The sequence below is a fragment of the Kogia breviceps genome, chromosome 4 (genome assembly GCF_026419965.1).
Source record: "Kogia breviceps isolate mKogBre1 chromosome 4, mKogBre1 haplotype 1, whole genome shotgun sequence".
NCBI lineage: Eukaryota > Metazoa > Chordata > Mammalia > Artiodactyla > Physeteridae > Kogia > Kogia breviceps.
In genome coordinates, this window is record NC_081313.1 from 13,876,190 (window position 1) to 13,891,990 (window position 15,801).

Genomic DNA, 15,801 nt, shown 5'->3' on the forward strand with positions numbered 1-15,801 from the left:
GCCCAGGCGCCTAGAGCCCGTGCTCCGCAACAAGAGAAGCCACCGCAATGAAAAGCCCATGCACCACATCGAAGAGTAGCCCCTGCTCGCTGCAACTAGAGAAAACCCGCGTGCAGCAACAAAGACCCAACACAGCCAAAAAAATAAATAATTAAAAAAAAAAAAAAAGAAAGAAACAGCTCATTTCAGGAGAAAAACCAGGACTAGCACAGATCTGCAGAAAAACCTTCAGGTTAAAGGAGCTAACCTAGAAAGTGGCAGGCTGTGTATGTTTTGGTCATTTATTTCCTCACTTTAAGCTTAAGAAATCTATGTCCTGTAACAAGTATCCACTGCTGAAGCTCTGCTTATTCTGCAGCGTGTGGGTCATGCTTGTTATGAGGACACAGTTGCAGACAAAGAAGGTTTTTCTCCACCCTCACCCTCCATCAGACTGGTAACAGATGACAGGGCACGTCCTTCAATGAAGGAGCCACACACTTCCCCTGTCTTTAAGGGTGAAGGGTGCTTTTCGAAGAGACAAACCTGTTGATCAGGGGCTTTTCACAGAACATTTCTGTGTATTCTCTGTGTTCTTCAGCTAAAAACACGACTGTTTTCCACACTGCACACCTGCGGGGCGCGGTGATGTACCTAATCCACCTGTTTGCCGCCTGTTTTCTCATCAGGGAGTAAAGACAGTAAACCCAACCCTCCAGAGAACGGAAAAACAAATCATTCAGTGCCCATCTCAGGTGGCGGATGGACACAGGCTCAGTCTTCAGCGTGTACCTAAGCTGGTCCAGATAGGCCCGCTCTGGGTGCAAGAACGAATGCAAGTTCAAGTGTTTGTGGTCTGGCAGGCTTGGGGCGAGCAGGTCAAGACCTGCGAGTTTCGGAAAGCGAAGGCCAAGTGCACTCCGGGCACACCTGTCGGTCCAGGTGCGTGGGGTCAGCCCACCCCCTCTCCCGCGAGGCTGCATACACACACGGAGGATGACATCTGTTTACAGGGAGGTGGGTCTGGAGGAAAGTTGACGTGTGTGTCTACCTGTTTGAGAAAGGTGACCGAGAAAGTGCGCCAGGACTGACACCTTCCTCCGCGGGGTCCGGCGTGCACCTCCCCCTACCGTCCCTGGGCGCGCCCTCCGCCCGCCCCCGAGCGCCCCAAGGTCACCTGCCCTCCCCGGCGTCCCCACCCACCCCGCGCTCTCACCAGAACAGCAGGTTGGCCCCGACGAAGGCGAGCAGGCTGCGCAGCGGCCTCTTCCAGCTCAGGAGCTCGTCGGCGCGGCAGCCCAGCCACAGCACGGGCTCCCCCAGCAGCCAGGTCACCGCGGCGGCCACTCCGCCGGCGGCCTCCTCCACCTGCCGGCCCGCGCCCGCCGCCGCCCCTTCCTCCTGAGCTTCCCCCTCCTGCTCCTCGCGGGGAGCCCGGGGCGGCGGCGGCGGCGGCAGCGCCTGCTCGGCGGCTGCGGGAGCCGGGCATCCCTGCTCGGCGGGCTCCGGGGGCGCCGGGCTCGCCATCTTCGGCGGCGCTGGCGGGCGGGGACGGGCACGGGCACGCGCGCGGGCGCGCCTAGGTGTCGCGCCGAGAGGACGGCGGGTCCCGGCGCGGGGCGCGCACCGCGGGGCGCCGGCGGCTGGGTGCCTTGTGACGTCAGCCCCGGCCGCGGCGGGCCGCCTCCCGGGGGAAGTGGGTGCGGCCCAGTTCGCGCGCGGCGGGGCGGGGCCGCCCCGGCGTGCGAGCGGGGCGGCGTCCCGGGGGGAGCGGGGACCCCGCCCGGGACCGAGGGAGCGTGACCGCCTTTTCCCTCCCAGCTGCGGGGGACGGCGCAGTAGAGCACCGCCGCCCGGCCACTTATCTAAAAGGGAGTCAGGGCGACGGGCGGAATCAACTGGAATATCCTCACTTTCTCAAGCCACCGATCGCCCAGCCCGCAGCCTTACCGGGCGTAACGGGCACCCCTCCCCCGGCAGCGCATTTCCGCCGCCAGCGACCCGACGCCCCCCGCCCCCCCGCAGGCCCGGTGCCCTTGCAGGGAGAGATTGCGCACCCATGGCATAGGTCTTTAGTCCTCTGCGAATAAAGGTTGGATTGAGAAAGGAAGGGGAAAAAAAAACATTTTGGGTCAATTCACGAGCGTCTGGCCTTCTGGCTTCACAAGTCAGGAAAGCCAGGCCGCAGGGATGGGGAAGGGGTCTGGGGGCTTCCTCTCCGACTTGCGGGCAGCGTCATCTGGCTCAAGAACGCACGCTGGCCCGTGGGAGGCACAGGTGAGCGGGGAGCTTAGAAGCAGGACCCCTTGCCTGTGTCACACAGGTTTGGGCAGCCTTGACTGCGGTCGGTCGTTCAGAATCACTCTGGTCACAACAGGTATCAGGATAAGGCGCTGTGAGGGCGTGACAGAGTCCTGAGACCTTCCTTCCGGGGCCTCACTGGCTCTGGTGCTTCCGGGTGAGTGGGCGGGGGGTGGGGGGGGGAAAGAAAGGTAAATGTTTATGCTCCCTTTTCACGATTTGCATTTTTAAAAGGTTCTGTTGTTTAATCCCCGTTGTCACTTTTCTCTGGAATAAAATGTCCCTTCCCCTTCCAGAGCGTTCTACCTGGGATGAATCAGAGCATCTTACATCCTCTTGGAGTTCACTGCTGGCAACCAACCTTCTTTCACAGGATGGATGGGGCTCGTTCCCAGAGCAATTAAGGCCTGTTGTTTCCAGGGAGCCTCTGGAGAATGTTGTATAGTGTTCCTCTGGGGGTCATTATCTATGTTGGTACCTCTGGTACACATATGTAGCAATTCACTGATCAGTACATTGCAGATGTGTGCGCTTTCCTGTATGTAGGTTATACCTCAAGAGGGTGTATTCCTTGTTCACTCAGAGGTTTATTGAGCACCTACTATGTGCTCAGCTCTGTGGCTATGGCTTCCACGCATAGGAAGTTCACAGTCCTAGGACAGGCCGGTGACAATCGTGATAACTGCTGTGACAGAAATAATCACTCAGGGCTCAGAGTCCTTACTTAAATCGTGCATCCCAAATTAGGGACAGGGTGGAGGAGTCAGGTTTCAAGGGGCTTTTTGGAAGAGACGGCATCTGCCCTGAATTGTAAGGGAGTAAAGTGGAGGTTGGGAAGGGGAGGCAGTCATTTCTGTAGGGAAATCAACACGAGTGAAGTTATGAACTTGCAGGTGGAGGTCACGGTTCCTTATGTATATTTGCAGGAGATCACCAAGGCCTCGACTGATCCACTATTGGAAGGAAGTTTGGTTTTTGACCCGCGGGCAACGCAGGGTCTCACGTTTCTGACTCATCTTTGAAAAGAATCGCGACAACCCTGTAGAGAGTGGCCAGGGAGGCGTGAAACAACAATGTGGAAACAATCCCGGTATTTTTTTTCCACAAAAGAAAGACCATCTTTCCCCGGGTGTTGTCCCCTCTCTTGAGCTTCTGAAAGATAAAGGATGCTTTATTGTGTCACCTGGCCTTAGCTTAGCACTGGATACAGCCCGGGGGTTGTGATATCCGGAGATTCATCTCTGGACTCCACAGCTGGAGGGAAGAATTGCAGGGCAGAGGAGGTGAGGAACCCGATATCCCCATTGTCCAAAACAGCATGATATGCCTTCAGAAACAGGTCTGCAAGATCCGACACATTCCTCCTTCTCCCCGGAATTCTAATTATTGTTGTCAGGATAGGCTGAGATGGTAAAAGCTGTTGACAGCCAAGACACATAAAAGCTCAACTTCAGTTGCTACATGTGGTTTGCAGCACTTCTCTCCATTTAATGATAAAGCTCCCTACTCACAACTCTGAAATCTTTTCCTTCTCTCAAAGTAAAATGCTACCCAACACTGTTTTGCACAAAAAAAAACTGGACTGATTGCTCTAATCTGTCTTTTTCACCTCTGACCTCTAATCTACCAGCAGATAATGTCACAGGAGTAGACACTGGCCTAGACACATAAATGGGTGCTACTGTGTGTTTTTTCTTTGTCTAATTATCTTTGTGATGTGTGAATAATGTATTCAGTGCTAAGACTACGTAAAAATAATGCTAATGATGCTTAAAATAAACCTTGTCCCCTCGTTTCAACAACATGTCACGTTTAAAACCCCTGTGGGTAACCTTACCGTTTAAGATTCTCTCCTGAATTTTGCATCTCTGTGTCCTGGGGACAGAGTGATTGATTAATGAGCTAGATGATTTGAAAATACAGATCTGAGGAAAACAAGGAAAATGGGTATGTGTCAGAGGGGAAAAAAAAGGAGAGAGAGAGAGAGAAATAATTGTAGCCACTGAATCTAAGTGACAGTTCAGAAAATAACAGCTCAGGCAAAGAAAAACAAAAGACACACAGGAACTCTTAAAAGAGGCCACTCGCTTTTCTCTTCCAAAAGTAGCTAGAAAGCTTGTAATAGGAGAGAAAAACAATGAATAATTAATTCCCACTCTAGGAGGTCACATAGGCAACACCAAGCTAAGACTTGAATGAGAGGGAAATGCCCCAATATTGGTGTCTTTTTTTCCCTGAAATGTTTCATATTAGACTCCTACAGGAGGTCCTTAAATGAAGGAGCCGTGCATCGATGCTGTATTGTATTAGGCCTACAGATAGATTTTTGTGTGCTGATCATTTTGTTAAAGCAATTCTACCCTCCTATTCTTACCATATCCTCTAGTCTGGATTCCTAACTTTCCCTAATTTTTTTGCCACTGAGTTAGGAGAACCTAATAATTCAATCTAAGCAGAGAGAAATAGGAACATCACACAACAACAGAGGGATTGGAAAGGAAGAGTGTGCCTGGTTTCCAAGGCCCAGCTCACAAAAGGAATTAGCTGTTTCTGTTTTGGGTTGACTGCTGCGCTTATCAGAATTGGAATATCCAACCCAGAATAATCTGTGTTTGATAAGCATTCTGTAAGGGAGGTGCTAACCAGAAATGAACCGCAAGGTGGTGGCCCACCATACCCAGTTGGGGTACCCAGTTTTACGTATTATTCCCTGATAATAGACAAAAGAGCTTTATCAAGTCTTCAGGAAGGTTAATTTGAGGGACCCGAGGTCACACTACAAGAGGATAGCCCAAAAAGGTAGTATGTATCTGCCCGCAGGCATACACGTCAACACACACACACACACACGTGATCAGCAAGGATGATTTCAGAACATTGACTTCGAACCCCTTCCTACCTGCCTAGCGGTTACGCTCAACTCAGCAGACTGGCCCACCGTTCCGGTCCTGTTGGAGGAAGTCACCGAGAGGACGTGACCGCTAACTGAGCCTCAAGCTGGACCCAGGCAACTGGAGGCGGCTCCCACCCTCCCCTGTCCTTGGAAGATATGTTCTGCCCACTGTTCCCACAGCCAGAGCTGTTCCAAGGATGCAGCCATGAGAGAGCAATGTGGTGTTGAGACCGTTTGACGGTCAATGTAACTGAACCCCGGTAAGGCCTCTGTATAAACCCTTAGGAATCTGGCGGGCGGGTGCGGAAGTCTACTGTCTCCCCCGATGGGCTGCTAAGGAGTCTGAGCTTTGGGGCCTTAGGTGGGTCTTCAGCAGGAGAGTAAAGTGGCCTGGGTTTGTGTTTCAGAAAAGTATCTGGGGCAATGGATCCCACAGAGCCTGGCAGAGACACTGGAAGAGACTCCTTCCTTGTCCTTCACTGGGATCGGGCAGAGGAGGGGGAACAGGTTGGGGACATCTTCGGAAAGGCCAGTTAGGCAGGTGGGCCCGGGGGTCTGCAGCTCAGAGCGCAGCAGGGGTCCTGGACGGGATCCAGGTGGAGGGAGTGGCCTGTACGAGAACTTGCCAGAGGGCAGGCTAGGATGGGTTCGGAGGCCAGATCAGATGGACTTCGGGGCTCAGAGAACGTGATGAGGCTTCCGGACAAACAGATCAGACGGAGGGCAGTTTTGAGTATCAGCTGCCAAGTTTAGACACAATTCCGTGAGCAGTGGAGGATTCCTGAAATGGGTGGATTCTCTTTTCTATCGTCGTTTCTTTGTTTTCACCAAGGAGGTGACGGACTCGAAGTTCCAGTCTCCTGAGGCCCCAGCTTGATGTCCACCATCAAAGCAAAACTGCAGTGCGCTCGTCTCTAAATGCAGGTCTCCAAATCGGGCCTTCAGTCTCCAGGGGTATTCTCTAAGCTAAAGTTAGACTGGTGGAATGTACTGGAATCGCTACAAGCGTTACATCCCACAGACATCCCTTCAGAGTCTGTATTTGGCTTGTCACCTGTGACTAATTTTAGTTCATTAGAAATCAGGCACAAAACCTGCTGACTCTTTAGGCTGGGAGAGTGGCCCAGGCCCCGTTGAGATCATGCAGTCAGGCTGTGTCACATGCATCCTCTTAGACCCGTGCATAAAGGGGCATGGCCAGGGCTGTTCATGGGCACACTTAAGCTTGACAGGACTCAAGTGCCTTCTGAGCCCTCAAAGGAATTTGGAGATTATATTTAATATCGTTCACAGTATAGTGCATTTGCTTGGAGGCCAAGTTATTGTAAATTGATGGTTTCTGTCTACCCCATTGCACTCTCCTGTCCCACCCCTGCCCTAAACCAGGCCACCCAAAACAGCCTTGGGAACTTCCTCTGGGTTGCAGGGACAAGGGCCTGGCCGGGTGAAGGCCTTTCTCCTTTCTCCGGGGACAGGAGATGCACATGAACCCAGGGTCCCACAGGCTCAGTGGCCTCAAGCTCCGCAGGTGCCGGGCCGCTGGATTTCCCACACTGTGCTGACCGCTGACCTCCAGTGCACCTGTAGACCGTTTCTTCTCCCACTGGTGAGGTAGTTCTTGCTCTTGCCCTATACGGAAGGGAGGTGATAGAGTTGGAGGGAAGAGACTCCGTCTTTGGGAATGTCTACCCCAGTGGGTCCCTGTTCCTTATGAGTTAAGCCTGTTTCTTAACCCATCCTGTGTGGGGCTGCCTGATTCCTCACAAGCCCTGTCCGGGAGGACAGGGGGGGAATCACAAAGACAGCCACCACCCTGGCACAAGAAGGAGCTTTTACAACTGCCCTGGAAACCACAGTAACCCACAGTCGCCAGGGCAAGAAAGACCGGAGTGAGTTTTGATTCTGGTCACTCCTTTCTCTGTGCGGAGCAACCGTATGTCGGGGTTGCCCACGACGGTCCTGGCTCATGTCTATTGTCTGGCGTGGTTATTATTATTTTTTTTTAATTATTTTTTATTTTTTTGCGGTACGCGGGCCTCTCACCGCCGCGGCCTCTCCCGCCGCGGAGCACAGGCTCCGGACGCGCAGGCGCAGCGGCCATGGCTCACGGGCCCAGCCGCTCCGCGGCATGTGGGATCTTCCCGGACAGGGGCACGAACCCGCGTCCCCCGCATCGGCAGGCGGACTCCCAACAACTGCACCACCAGGGAAGCCCTGGCGTGGTTATTTTTTAAATAAATTTATTTTGGGCTGCGTTGGGTCTTCGTCGCTGCGCGCGGGCTTTCTCTAGTTGCGGCGAGCGGGGGCTACTCCTTGTTGCGGTGCGCGGGCTTCTCATCGCGGTGGCTTCTCTTGCTGCGGAGCACGGGCTCTAGGCGCGCAGGCTCAGTAGTTGTGGCTCGCGGGCTCAGTAGTTGTGGCACGCAGTGCTCCGCGGCATGTGCGATCTTCCCGGACCGGGGCACGAACCCGTGTCCCCTGCACTGGCAGGCGGATTCTCAACCACTGCGCCACCAGGGAAGGCCCTGGCATGGTTTTTAATAGCACTTCGTTTCCTTTCTCAAAGGTGTCGGGTTTGGATGATAAATCATACGGGCTCCCCATCCATCTCTCATCTATCACTAGCTGCTGAGAATGCTTCTTCTCAAAATAGAGCCACCTTCCTTGTCCAAGCGTCGTCACTTGCTGCCTGTCTAAATTGTAGCAGCCCTGTGCTTCCTTCTCATCCGATCCACACCGTATACGTCTCCTCTAAAACACAGCTCTCAACATGGGACACCCACCCAAATGCTTCCAACGATGTCCAGTTACCTAGAACCGCTAAATCAAAACAATCACAAGCCAACTTCTAAAGTCCTGGGTCATCTCTGAAAGTCGTATTTCTTTTTAGGCAGATTAGCTGCTCGCTAATCTGGACACTTGACTATCATCAGATTAACTCTTCACCGAGTCCACACTCCAAGCAAGCCCTCACATTCATGGCTCTGCTGACACGGTTAAACTTTTCCCCATCTTCTCCAGCCCTAGTTTCTCTCTCTGCAATTCAGCCCGCTCCTTGTCCGGAAATCCTTCGTCAAGTGCAAGGAGCGTGGGTTTCACATTCACAAAGATCTGAATTTGATTGTAGATCCTAGTGTCCAGGCACTAACCATTATGTTTTATTGATCCTAAAACATACCTCCCCCTCCCGACATTTTAACATACCTGGGAATGAAATATGCCTTAAAATCTACCGCACCTTAGCGTCAGTAAAATATAGTAGCTCTCTGGCTTTGTGTTCTAACACAGACTCTCCGAGTGTTGGTTTCCTCATCTTTTAAAACAAGAATAATACCTGAGTCTCAAGACTGTTGTGGAAATGACTTGAGATAACTGTAGTCGAGACCCGGTTTGGGGATATCTCCGTGGGAATCTGGATACTACGTCCAGCCATTTTGTAATCATCACCCAGTATCTCACGGGAAGATGTACCACGTGCAAACATTGCAGTTGCAACAGATACCAAAGTTTGCGTACTAACAGACTTTCACAGAATCCTCTGCAGTGTGCTGAATCCAAAAGTAGTCTCACCCACAGGGGTGGGTGGCTTAGCCACGACATTCCACTGAGAACTCTGTTCAGAGGAGATAAGGGGGACCTTTCTCCAGGGGTAATTGGTCAAGTAGCTTCTAGTTAGAAAGATGTCATTTGCTTCGAGAAAACTACAAAAGCAGCTTTGTGCTTAATTTATTCCTAAGTAGAAAATCTTCAAAAACTGATTTTATGTAAAAAAGTCCCCAGGTAGGTGAGGATTGGGTCCCAGGTGGATGTTTTGATAATGTTCATCGCCTTCCCTTGTGAGAGATCCTCCCCTTGCTGTACGAAACTTTGCCCACGCTGAGAAGCCTGGCAGGCAGCCACCCTGGGATACAGCCACCTGACTGGCAAGGGAATCTCTCCTTCTGTGTCCTTTTGCTGCAACCTCAGGTGAGAAGCCCGTCCTTTGCAGAAGAGCCCCAAGTACAGATCATCAAGGGTTGTGCTGTAGGATTTTAACTGGCGCTATCAGTAACTATGAGGTCATGACCTGATATTCTAGCTCTGCCCACAGGAAGAGCCTGAATCAATAATACCCCATGGCAATAAGCTCACTTAGGGACCAGGTGTTGGTTTCTAACTATTTTCTACCAAAAAGAACCAAGGCTCCTTAGAGAATTGGCTGATAGTAGGTCTGAGTCAGGAACGTGTTGCATGCTGGAAAGCAAAGACATGTTCAAAGACAATTTAATAGTTCATATCAAAAGGACACAGAAGCCAGCTTGAAAGGGATTCCACTGACCAAATCTGGAAAACTTTAAGGATCAAAAAGAATAGGGACTTCCCTGCTGGCGCAATGGTTAAGAATCCGCCTGCCAGCGCAGGGGGACACAGGTTCGAGCCCTGCTCCAGGAAGATCCCACATGCCGCAGAGCAGCTAAGCCCATGCACCACAACTACTGAGCTTGCACTCTAGAGCCCGTGAGCCACAACTACTGAGCCTGTGAGCCACAACTACTGAAGCCTGTGAGCCTAGAGCCCATGCTCTGCAACAAGAAAAGCCACCGCAATGAGAAGCCCACACACTGCAACGAAGAGTAGCCCCCGCTCGCCACAAGTAGAGAAAGCCCACACACAGCGACGAAGACCCAACACAGCCAAAAATAAAATAAATTTAACAACAAAAAAAACAGAGGAAGAGATTGAGGAGAATAAAGAAATATAACGGCCAAGTCAATGTGTGAAAATCGATTGGATTCTGGGTCCAAAAAAATAGCTATCAAGGACATTTGGAGGGAAAATTTGGGTAATTTGAGTCCAGATTGCATAGTAGGTGATCTTGTTGAATTAATACTGCTTCTCTTAGGTATGATAATGATGTTATGGTGGCGTGAGAGAATGTCTTCCTTCTGAGTGATGCAATATGCACCATTTAGGGGTGAAATGCCAGAAGAGCAGCCATCTGCTTTCAGCAAAAAGGAAGTGTGTGTGTGTGTGTATATATATATATATATATAGAGAGAGAGAGAGAGAGAGAGAGAGAGAGAGAGAGAGAGAAATAGAGATAGAGGAAATGGGTGCAGCAGGATGTGGGTGAATCTATATGAGGGGTATCTGGGTGTTCATTGGTCTGTTCTTTCAACTTTCCTGTGGGTTTGAACATTTTCAAACAGATATTTTTTAGAAGACTGTATGAGAGAATAGGAAACAGAGAATGTTTATATATATATATTTTTTATTTATTTATTTATTTTTTAAACACATATCTCTTCTAGTCCCTTTTGACCAAGACTGTGACCTTTGATAATTTCTTTTCCGAGAAGTCTTGCTTGACTTAAAATCACTGTGACAACAGAGCATGGGAATCATAACAACAGGAAATGAAATATTTCTTCTTTCTCCAGAGAACTGTAGGTTATCTATGTAATTCAATCTTCTTATATTGAACATCAACTATATACAAGATCCTATGAGAGGTACCATGAGTGATACAAAGATAAACAACAACATGGTTTCTGCCTTCAAAGGGCTTAAAATCTAACACATAAACAGGGACTCAACATGTTTTGAGTGGTTATTATGAGCTAAACAAAAGACTAGAACTAGGGATCTAATTATGAATAAGACACAGTCCCTGCCATCAAAGAGCCCCTTGTCTTTTGAGAAATACAGACACAAACATTAATGCCAATATAATAAAACAAGATTTATGAAAAGATCTTTATCATTGTCTAAAAATTATGCCCAAGCATCCAGAGACAGCTTCAGAACAAAGTAGCTCAGAGTAGCTCTGAGCTAGGATGTGAAGACAGATTGGTAGGCATTCCAAGAAAATGGAACAAACTTTACAAAAGCATGAAGGTGTGAAGGGATCATGACATGTTTGGGGGTCCACAGGTAGTTAAATATAGCTAGAATTTGGGGTATTTATTGAGGAGTAAGAGAGATGGAGCTGGAGTCAAGCTAGTTGATCAAGAGATTCCATGTTACACTGAGGAGGTTGAGTTGCATCCTGTAGGGGATGGGGAAGCTTTGGTGGTAAGTGATGTGATCTGATTCTTATCTTAGAAAGATAACCCTGGTGGTGAAGTGGCAGGTGAATTGGGAGAAGATGAGGGAGAGAGACTGGTTAATGGAGTTTTGTAATAGCCCAGGCGAGAGATGCTAAGAGCCTAAACCAAGACAGGGGAGGTGGAGACAGAGAAAGGGTAGGTGCAGGAGACATGTCATACAAAGCATCAGTCGGTTCTGGTGACTGAATGAATGTTGGGAAGTGAGGGAGAGGAGGTGGTCCAAGATAACCCCTGTATTAGGGTTCTCCAGTGAAACAGAACCAACAGAATGTGTGTGTGTGTGTGTGTGTGTGTACGAGGACAAGGGCGGGCGGAATTTAAGGAATTGGCTCATGCAATTGTGGGTGACTCGCAGACTACCTGCAGGGTAGTCTGGCAGGCTGGGAATTCCCACAGGAGTTGATGCTCAGTCTTGGATCTGCAGGCAGTCTGGAGACAGAATTCTGGCCCCCTTAGGGGACTTCAGGCTTTTCTCTTAAGGCCTTCAACTGATTGGATGAGGCCCACCCACATTATGGAGGGCAATCTGCTTTACTCAAAGTCTACTGATTTAAATGTGAATCACCCCTAAAAAAATAACTTCACAGCACCATCTAGAGGTATTTGATAAAACAACTGGGCACCAAAGCCTGGCCAAGTTGACACATAAAATTAACCATCATCCCAGCCCCTTAAAAGACTGGTTATATTTTTGTGCCATTACTAAATTATGGAATAGAGGAGAAAGGCTGGAGACAAATTTGAGGAGAAAAATAACATCAGTTTGGAAAATGTTGAATTTCAGTTGGTCATGTTGTGTGGTCAATTGGAACAGATGCACAGGGACAGATCTTTCCCATGGGCCAAAGTTAGAGATCTTACCGGAAGCCATAGGACCAGATGAGGCTAGACCATGAGAGACTGTTCATTCATGCAACAACAGATGTCTTCTGAGTGCCTCTATGGGCCAGACAGACAGGGGGACCATAGTGTACCCAAGATAAAATTCTTATCCTCATAGACCTTAAATTTTAGAAGGGTTGGTAGGCAATGAGCAAATCTTCACACAGATATATAATTTCAAATAGTGGTAGGTATAATTTACTGCTGCCTAACAAACCATCCCGAAACTTGGTGGCTTCAAACAACTTTTATTTGCTCATGATCCCATGGGTGGGCAACTGGGGAGAGACCAGCTGGAGCAGCACGTCTGAGATCCATGCCATGGCGTTGGGTTCACTTATGCTTTTGCCATCAGTTGGCAGATGCTGCACGGCATTTGGCTGGGGCTGTCAGCTGATGTGTCTCAGTTGTCCCCCTGTGGCCTCTCCAGCAGGCTAGTTCAGGCTCCTCACTTGGCCGTTGGGGTTCCATGAGGGCAATCTCCTATTGTTCAAGCACTTATCAGGCCTCTGCTTGGGTCACCCTTTCTAATGTCCCAATTGCCAAGGCAAATCATATGGCTAAACCCCGAATCGTCATGAGAGGGGACAACATGAGAGCATGGAATTCATTAGGAAGTGACCGTTAGCCTAACAATCTAACCTGTGCTAAGTGCAGTGAGGAAAATCAGAACAGGGTAAAAAGAGAGAGAATTAACTCAGAAGAGGGAGCTTTAATGGACAGGGTGGTCAGGGAAGTGACTTTTGAGCGGAGACCTAAATGAAGTAAGACACCTAGTCCTGTGAAGTTCTGGAGGCAGGGGCATGCCGGATGGAGGGAACAGCAAGTGCAAAGATCCTGAAGCTAGAACCAGCTTGACGTGCTCAAGGAAGCCTCCTGAGGACACAGTCTTTTCTTCAATCAGTGGAACTGGGTCCAAACACTGGCTCAGGTCTGGAAATTGGGCAAGTGGTCATGACTTTTTATTGGGATGGTAGCCTCTTAGCCTGCTGATCATACATCCTTGACTTCTTTTCATTGGCTACCCATCTGTCTTGCTCCTGGGGATTCGGTAACTAATCGGATTTTGAGTTAATTCCCTTGAGTGTTCTTTGTTGGCTGGGGGAAGAGTTTTCCATATTCGAGGGGAAAGAGTCTTCATGAATAGTTCTTGTCCAGAGGGGCAGCTGTCCACCAGAGTTTCAGTCTCCCCTTATATAACATACAGTTGTTACTGAAAAGCCTGGAGCTACATTGCTCGGCATCCCCTGCATAGAAGTAATGCTACATGACTAGATCTTGCTAGAGGATCGTAAGCGGAAGTGATAAAACTTCTAGGCCGAGTCGGTTAAGAGGTCTGCGTCCTTATCCAATCAACTGCTCCTTCTCTGCCATCTGTTTCTGCCTAAGGTGACCTTGGAAGGTCAGTGTGGAAGAAGGCAGAGCCTGCGTCAGCCTGGACCACGGAGTAACCACGGGAGCAGAACCTCCCAACACGACGCCCATATTGGACTGTTAACACAAGCAAGAAATCGCCTTTAATAGTGTTAGTCCAAAATGTAGGAGTTTGTTTGCTAAAGTTACCCTAACACATGCTCTCCATAAATTCTATATCAAATCTACATTAAATAAAACTGTTCCCGCCTCAGTAGATTTTTACCAGATTTGAAGGTATGTCTGTGATGGTCTGACTCAGATACGGATTATGGGACAGTATCAACTTCACTCTGAGAGGCCCCGGGATGTTTTACAGAGCCAGGCAGCTACGCCTCGCCATAACTGGAGATGAAGTATGATAAAATGCAATATGATACACGATCAGCAGGTACACATTTCCTCTGTCCTCAACTTCTTAATAGAAGCTGTCATTTTCAATACCTAGCCCTGTGTTTGTGCCATGTACCTCCTCAGGTGCCCTGGCCTTGCCCGTCACCCAGGCTCTCGGCATCGAGCTGGCTGACGGCCACCCTGCAGGCCCACAACTCTTCCACCCCTTGAGGCCGACCGGCTGTGTGTCTGAGGCCTTTGGAGCCTCCTGACACAGATTTAGAGGAAGTGCTCCCGCTATAGTGCATGTGTGTTAGTTTCCTATTGCTGCTAGAACAAGTTACCACAAACTCAGGAGTTTAAATCAACACACGTTTATTTTCTTACAGTTCTGGAGGGCAGGCGTCTGGAATGAGGTCCACGGGGCTGAATCAAGGTGCCGGCAGGGCTGCTTCCTCCTGGGGGCTCCAAGGGAGAATCCACCCCATGCAGCTCCCAGCGGCTGCTGGCGTTCCTTGGCTTGTGGCCCCTCGTTTGCATCATACGACCTCTTGCTTCCTTCTCATCTGCTACTGCTGAACCTGATCTCCTGCCTCCTCGTGACATGCGATTACATTGGACCCACACGGATAACCCAGAACCACCCCAAAACCCTCAATGTCATCGCATCTGCCAAGTCGTTTTTGCTGTACAAGGTAACCGAACACGTCGTAGGGGTTGGGAGGAGGATATCTTTGGGGCCCATTGTTCAGCCTGCCACCGTGGGGGATGTGGATTCCTTCGTGGCTTTTAAAGGTGTCAGATTAAACAAAAAAGAAAAAAAGAAAAAGAAAAAGGGACTTCCCTGGTGGTGCAGTGAGTGAGACTCCATACTCCCAATGCAGGGGCCCCGGGTTCGATCCCTGGTCAGGGAACTAAATCCCGTAGGCATGCCGCAAGTAAGAAGTCAGCGTGCTGCAACTAAGACCCAGTGCAAACAAATTAAATAATAAATATTAAAAAAGAAAAAGGCACCAGATGACATGGAAAGGTGAGGGAGCTGACTCCCCACGTAGTGAAATTGAACAAATGGGAACCAAAAGGCAGGACCTAGCCAGGAAGAGACATTTTCCTTTTCCCTCTCCCTGGAGGAGTGCTCTGGGGCAGGAATTCCCTGGAGAGCCTGTGCAGAGACATCCCATGTGGCCACCGCAGAGAGGCTCCTGCTGAGCCGCTGGCTGGGTCTCTCGGTGGCTCATGGGAAACTGCAGTGGGCACGGTGATACGGTCCTTTGCATTGCTTCCCATGCTTCTCTGCCTCACTGCCTTATCCTTGCTGCCCTGGGAGTGCACTTCCCAAGCATCAGCACTTAATCTCTGCCTTGGGCTCTGTTCTCTAGGGAATCTCAGCTGGGGTGCCCCCTCCCCCATTGAAAGTCAACATTTATTCAAGAAATAATTACTGAGCATCTACTACGCTCAGACACGGATCCAGTTAACAGAGTCACAGTAATAAATACGAAAAGATTTCTGCTCTCACGGAGCTTACATTCTAACTGGGGAAGACAGACGGTAGATAATTAAACAAGAAAATATCATTTAGTGGCCAGTGATGCAATAAAGTCTAGCCATCTTATATTTGGTGGTGAAGAAAGGCTTTTCTAGGGAGTTGACACTGAAACGGAGGACTGAATGACAAAGAGTCATTTGTGCAGAAGCTGGGGAAGGAGAGGTGACCTTAACGGCAGGTATCAACTTGCCCTCTCACATGGATGATTCTAGGTAGCATGCTCTGGGTGAAGAGCAGCAGAAATTTACTTTTAAAAAATTCATGATTCTACCAAGCAACAGAAGGCCAGATGGTTTCAAAGACAAAATAAACATTTCAGCAGAGGCTTCCTACTAACCAATAAACGGGACTTTCTTTGTCAT

General features: G+C 49.6%; 1 protein-coding gene and 1 long non-coding RNA gene across 5 annotated transcripts in view; one reads left to right on the plus strand and one right to left on the minus strand.

Moving 5' to 3' along the window:
- The window catches only part of RETREG1 (reticulophagy regulator 1), a 125,217-nt gene extending 123,696 nt beyond the window's left edge, over window positions 1-1,521 (minus strand). For both annotated transcript variants that reach the window (XM_067030811.1, XM_059061936.2), the window contains exon 1: window positions 1,196-1,521. In XM_067030811.1, the coding sequence (XP_066886912.1) occupies window positions 1,196-1,506 (311 nt within the window). In that variant the 5' untranslated portion in view covers window positions 1,507-1,521. The remainder of the gene's footprint in view (window positions 1-1,195) is intronic.
- Window positions 1,522-2,100: 579 nt separating this feature from the next.
- Window positions 2,101-14,683, plus strand: LOC131755430 (uncharacterized). Of its 3 annotated transcripts, none has more exons than XR_010840522.1 (3): window positions 2,101-2,256; window positions 5,188-5,433; window positions 14,280-14,683. It is a non-coding gene; the product is annotated as an uncharacterized lncRNA (long non-coding RNA). The 3 variants fall into 3 exon arrangements; XR_010840520.1 differs by lacking the exon at window positions 2,101-2,256 and adding an exon at window positions 3,123-3,370; XR_010840521.1 differs by lacking the exons at window positions 2,101-2,256; window positions 14,280-14,683 and adding exons at window positions 3,123-3,370; window positions 6,006-6,132.
- The last annotated feature ends 1,118 nt before the right edge of the window (window positions 14,684-15,801 follow it).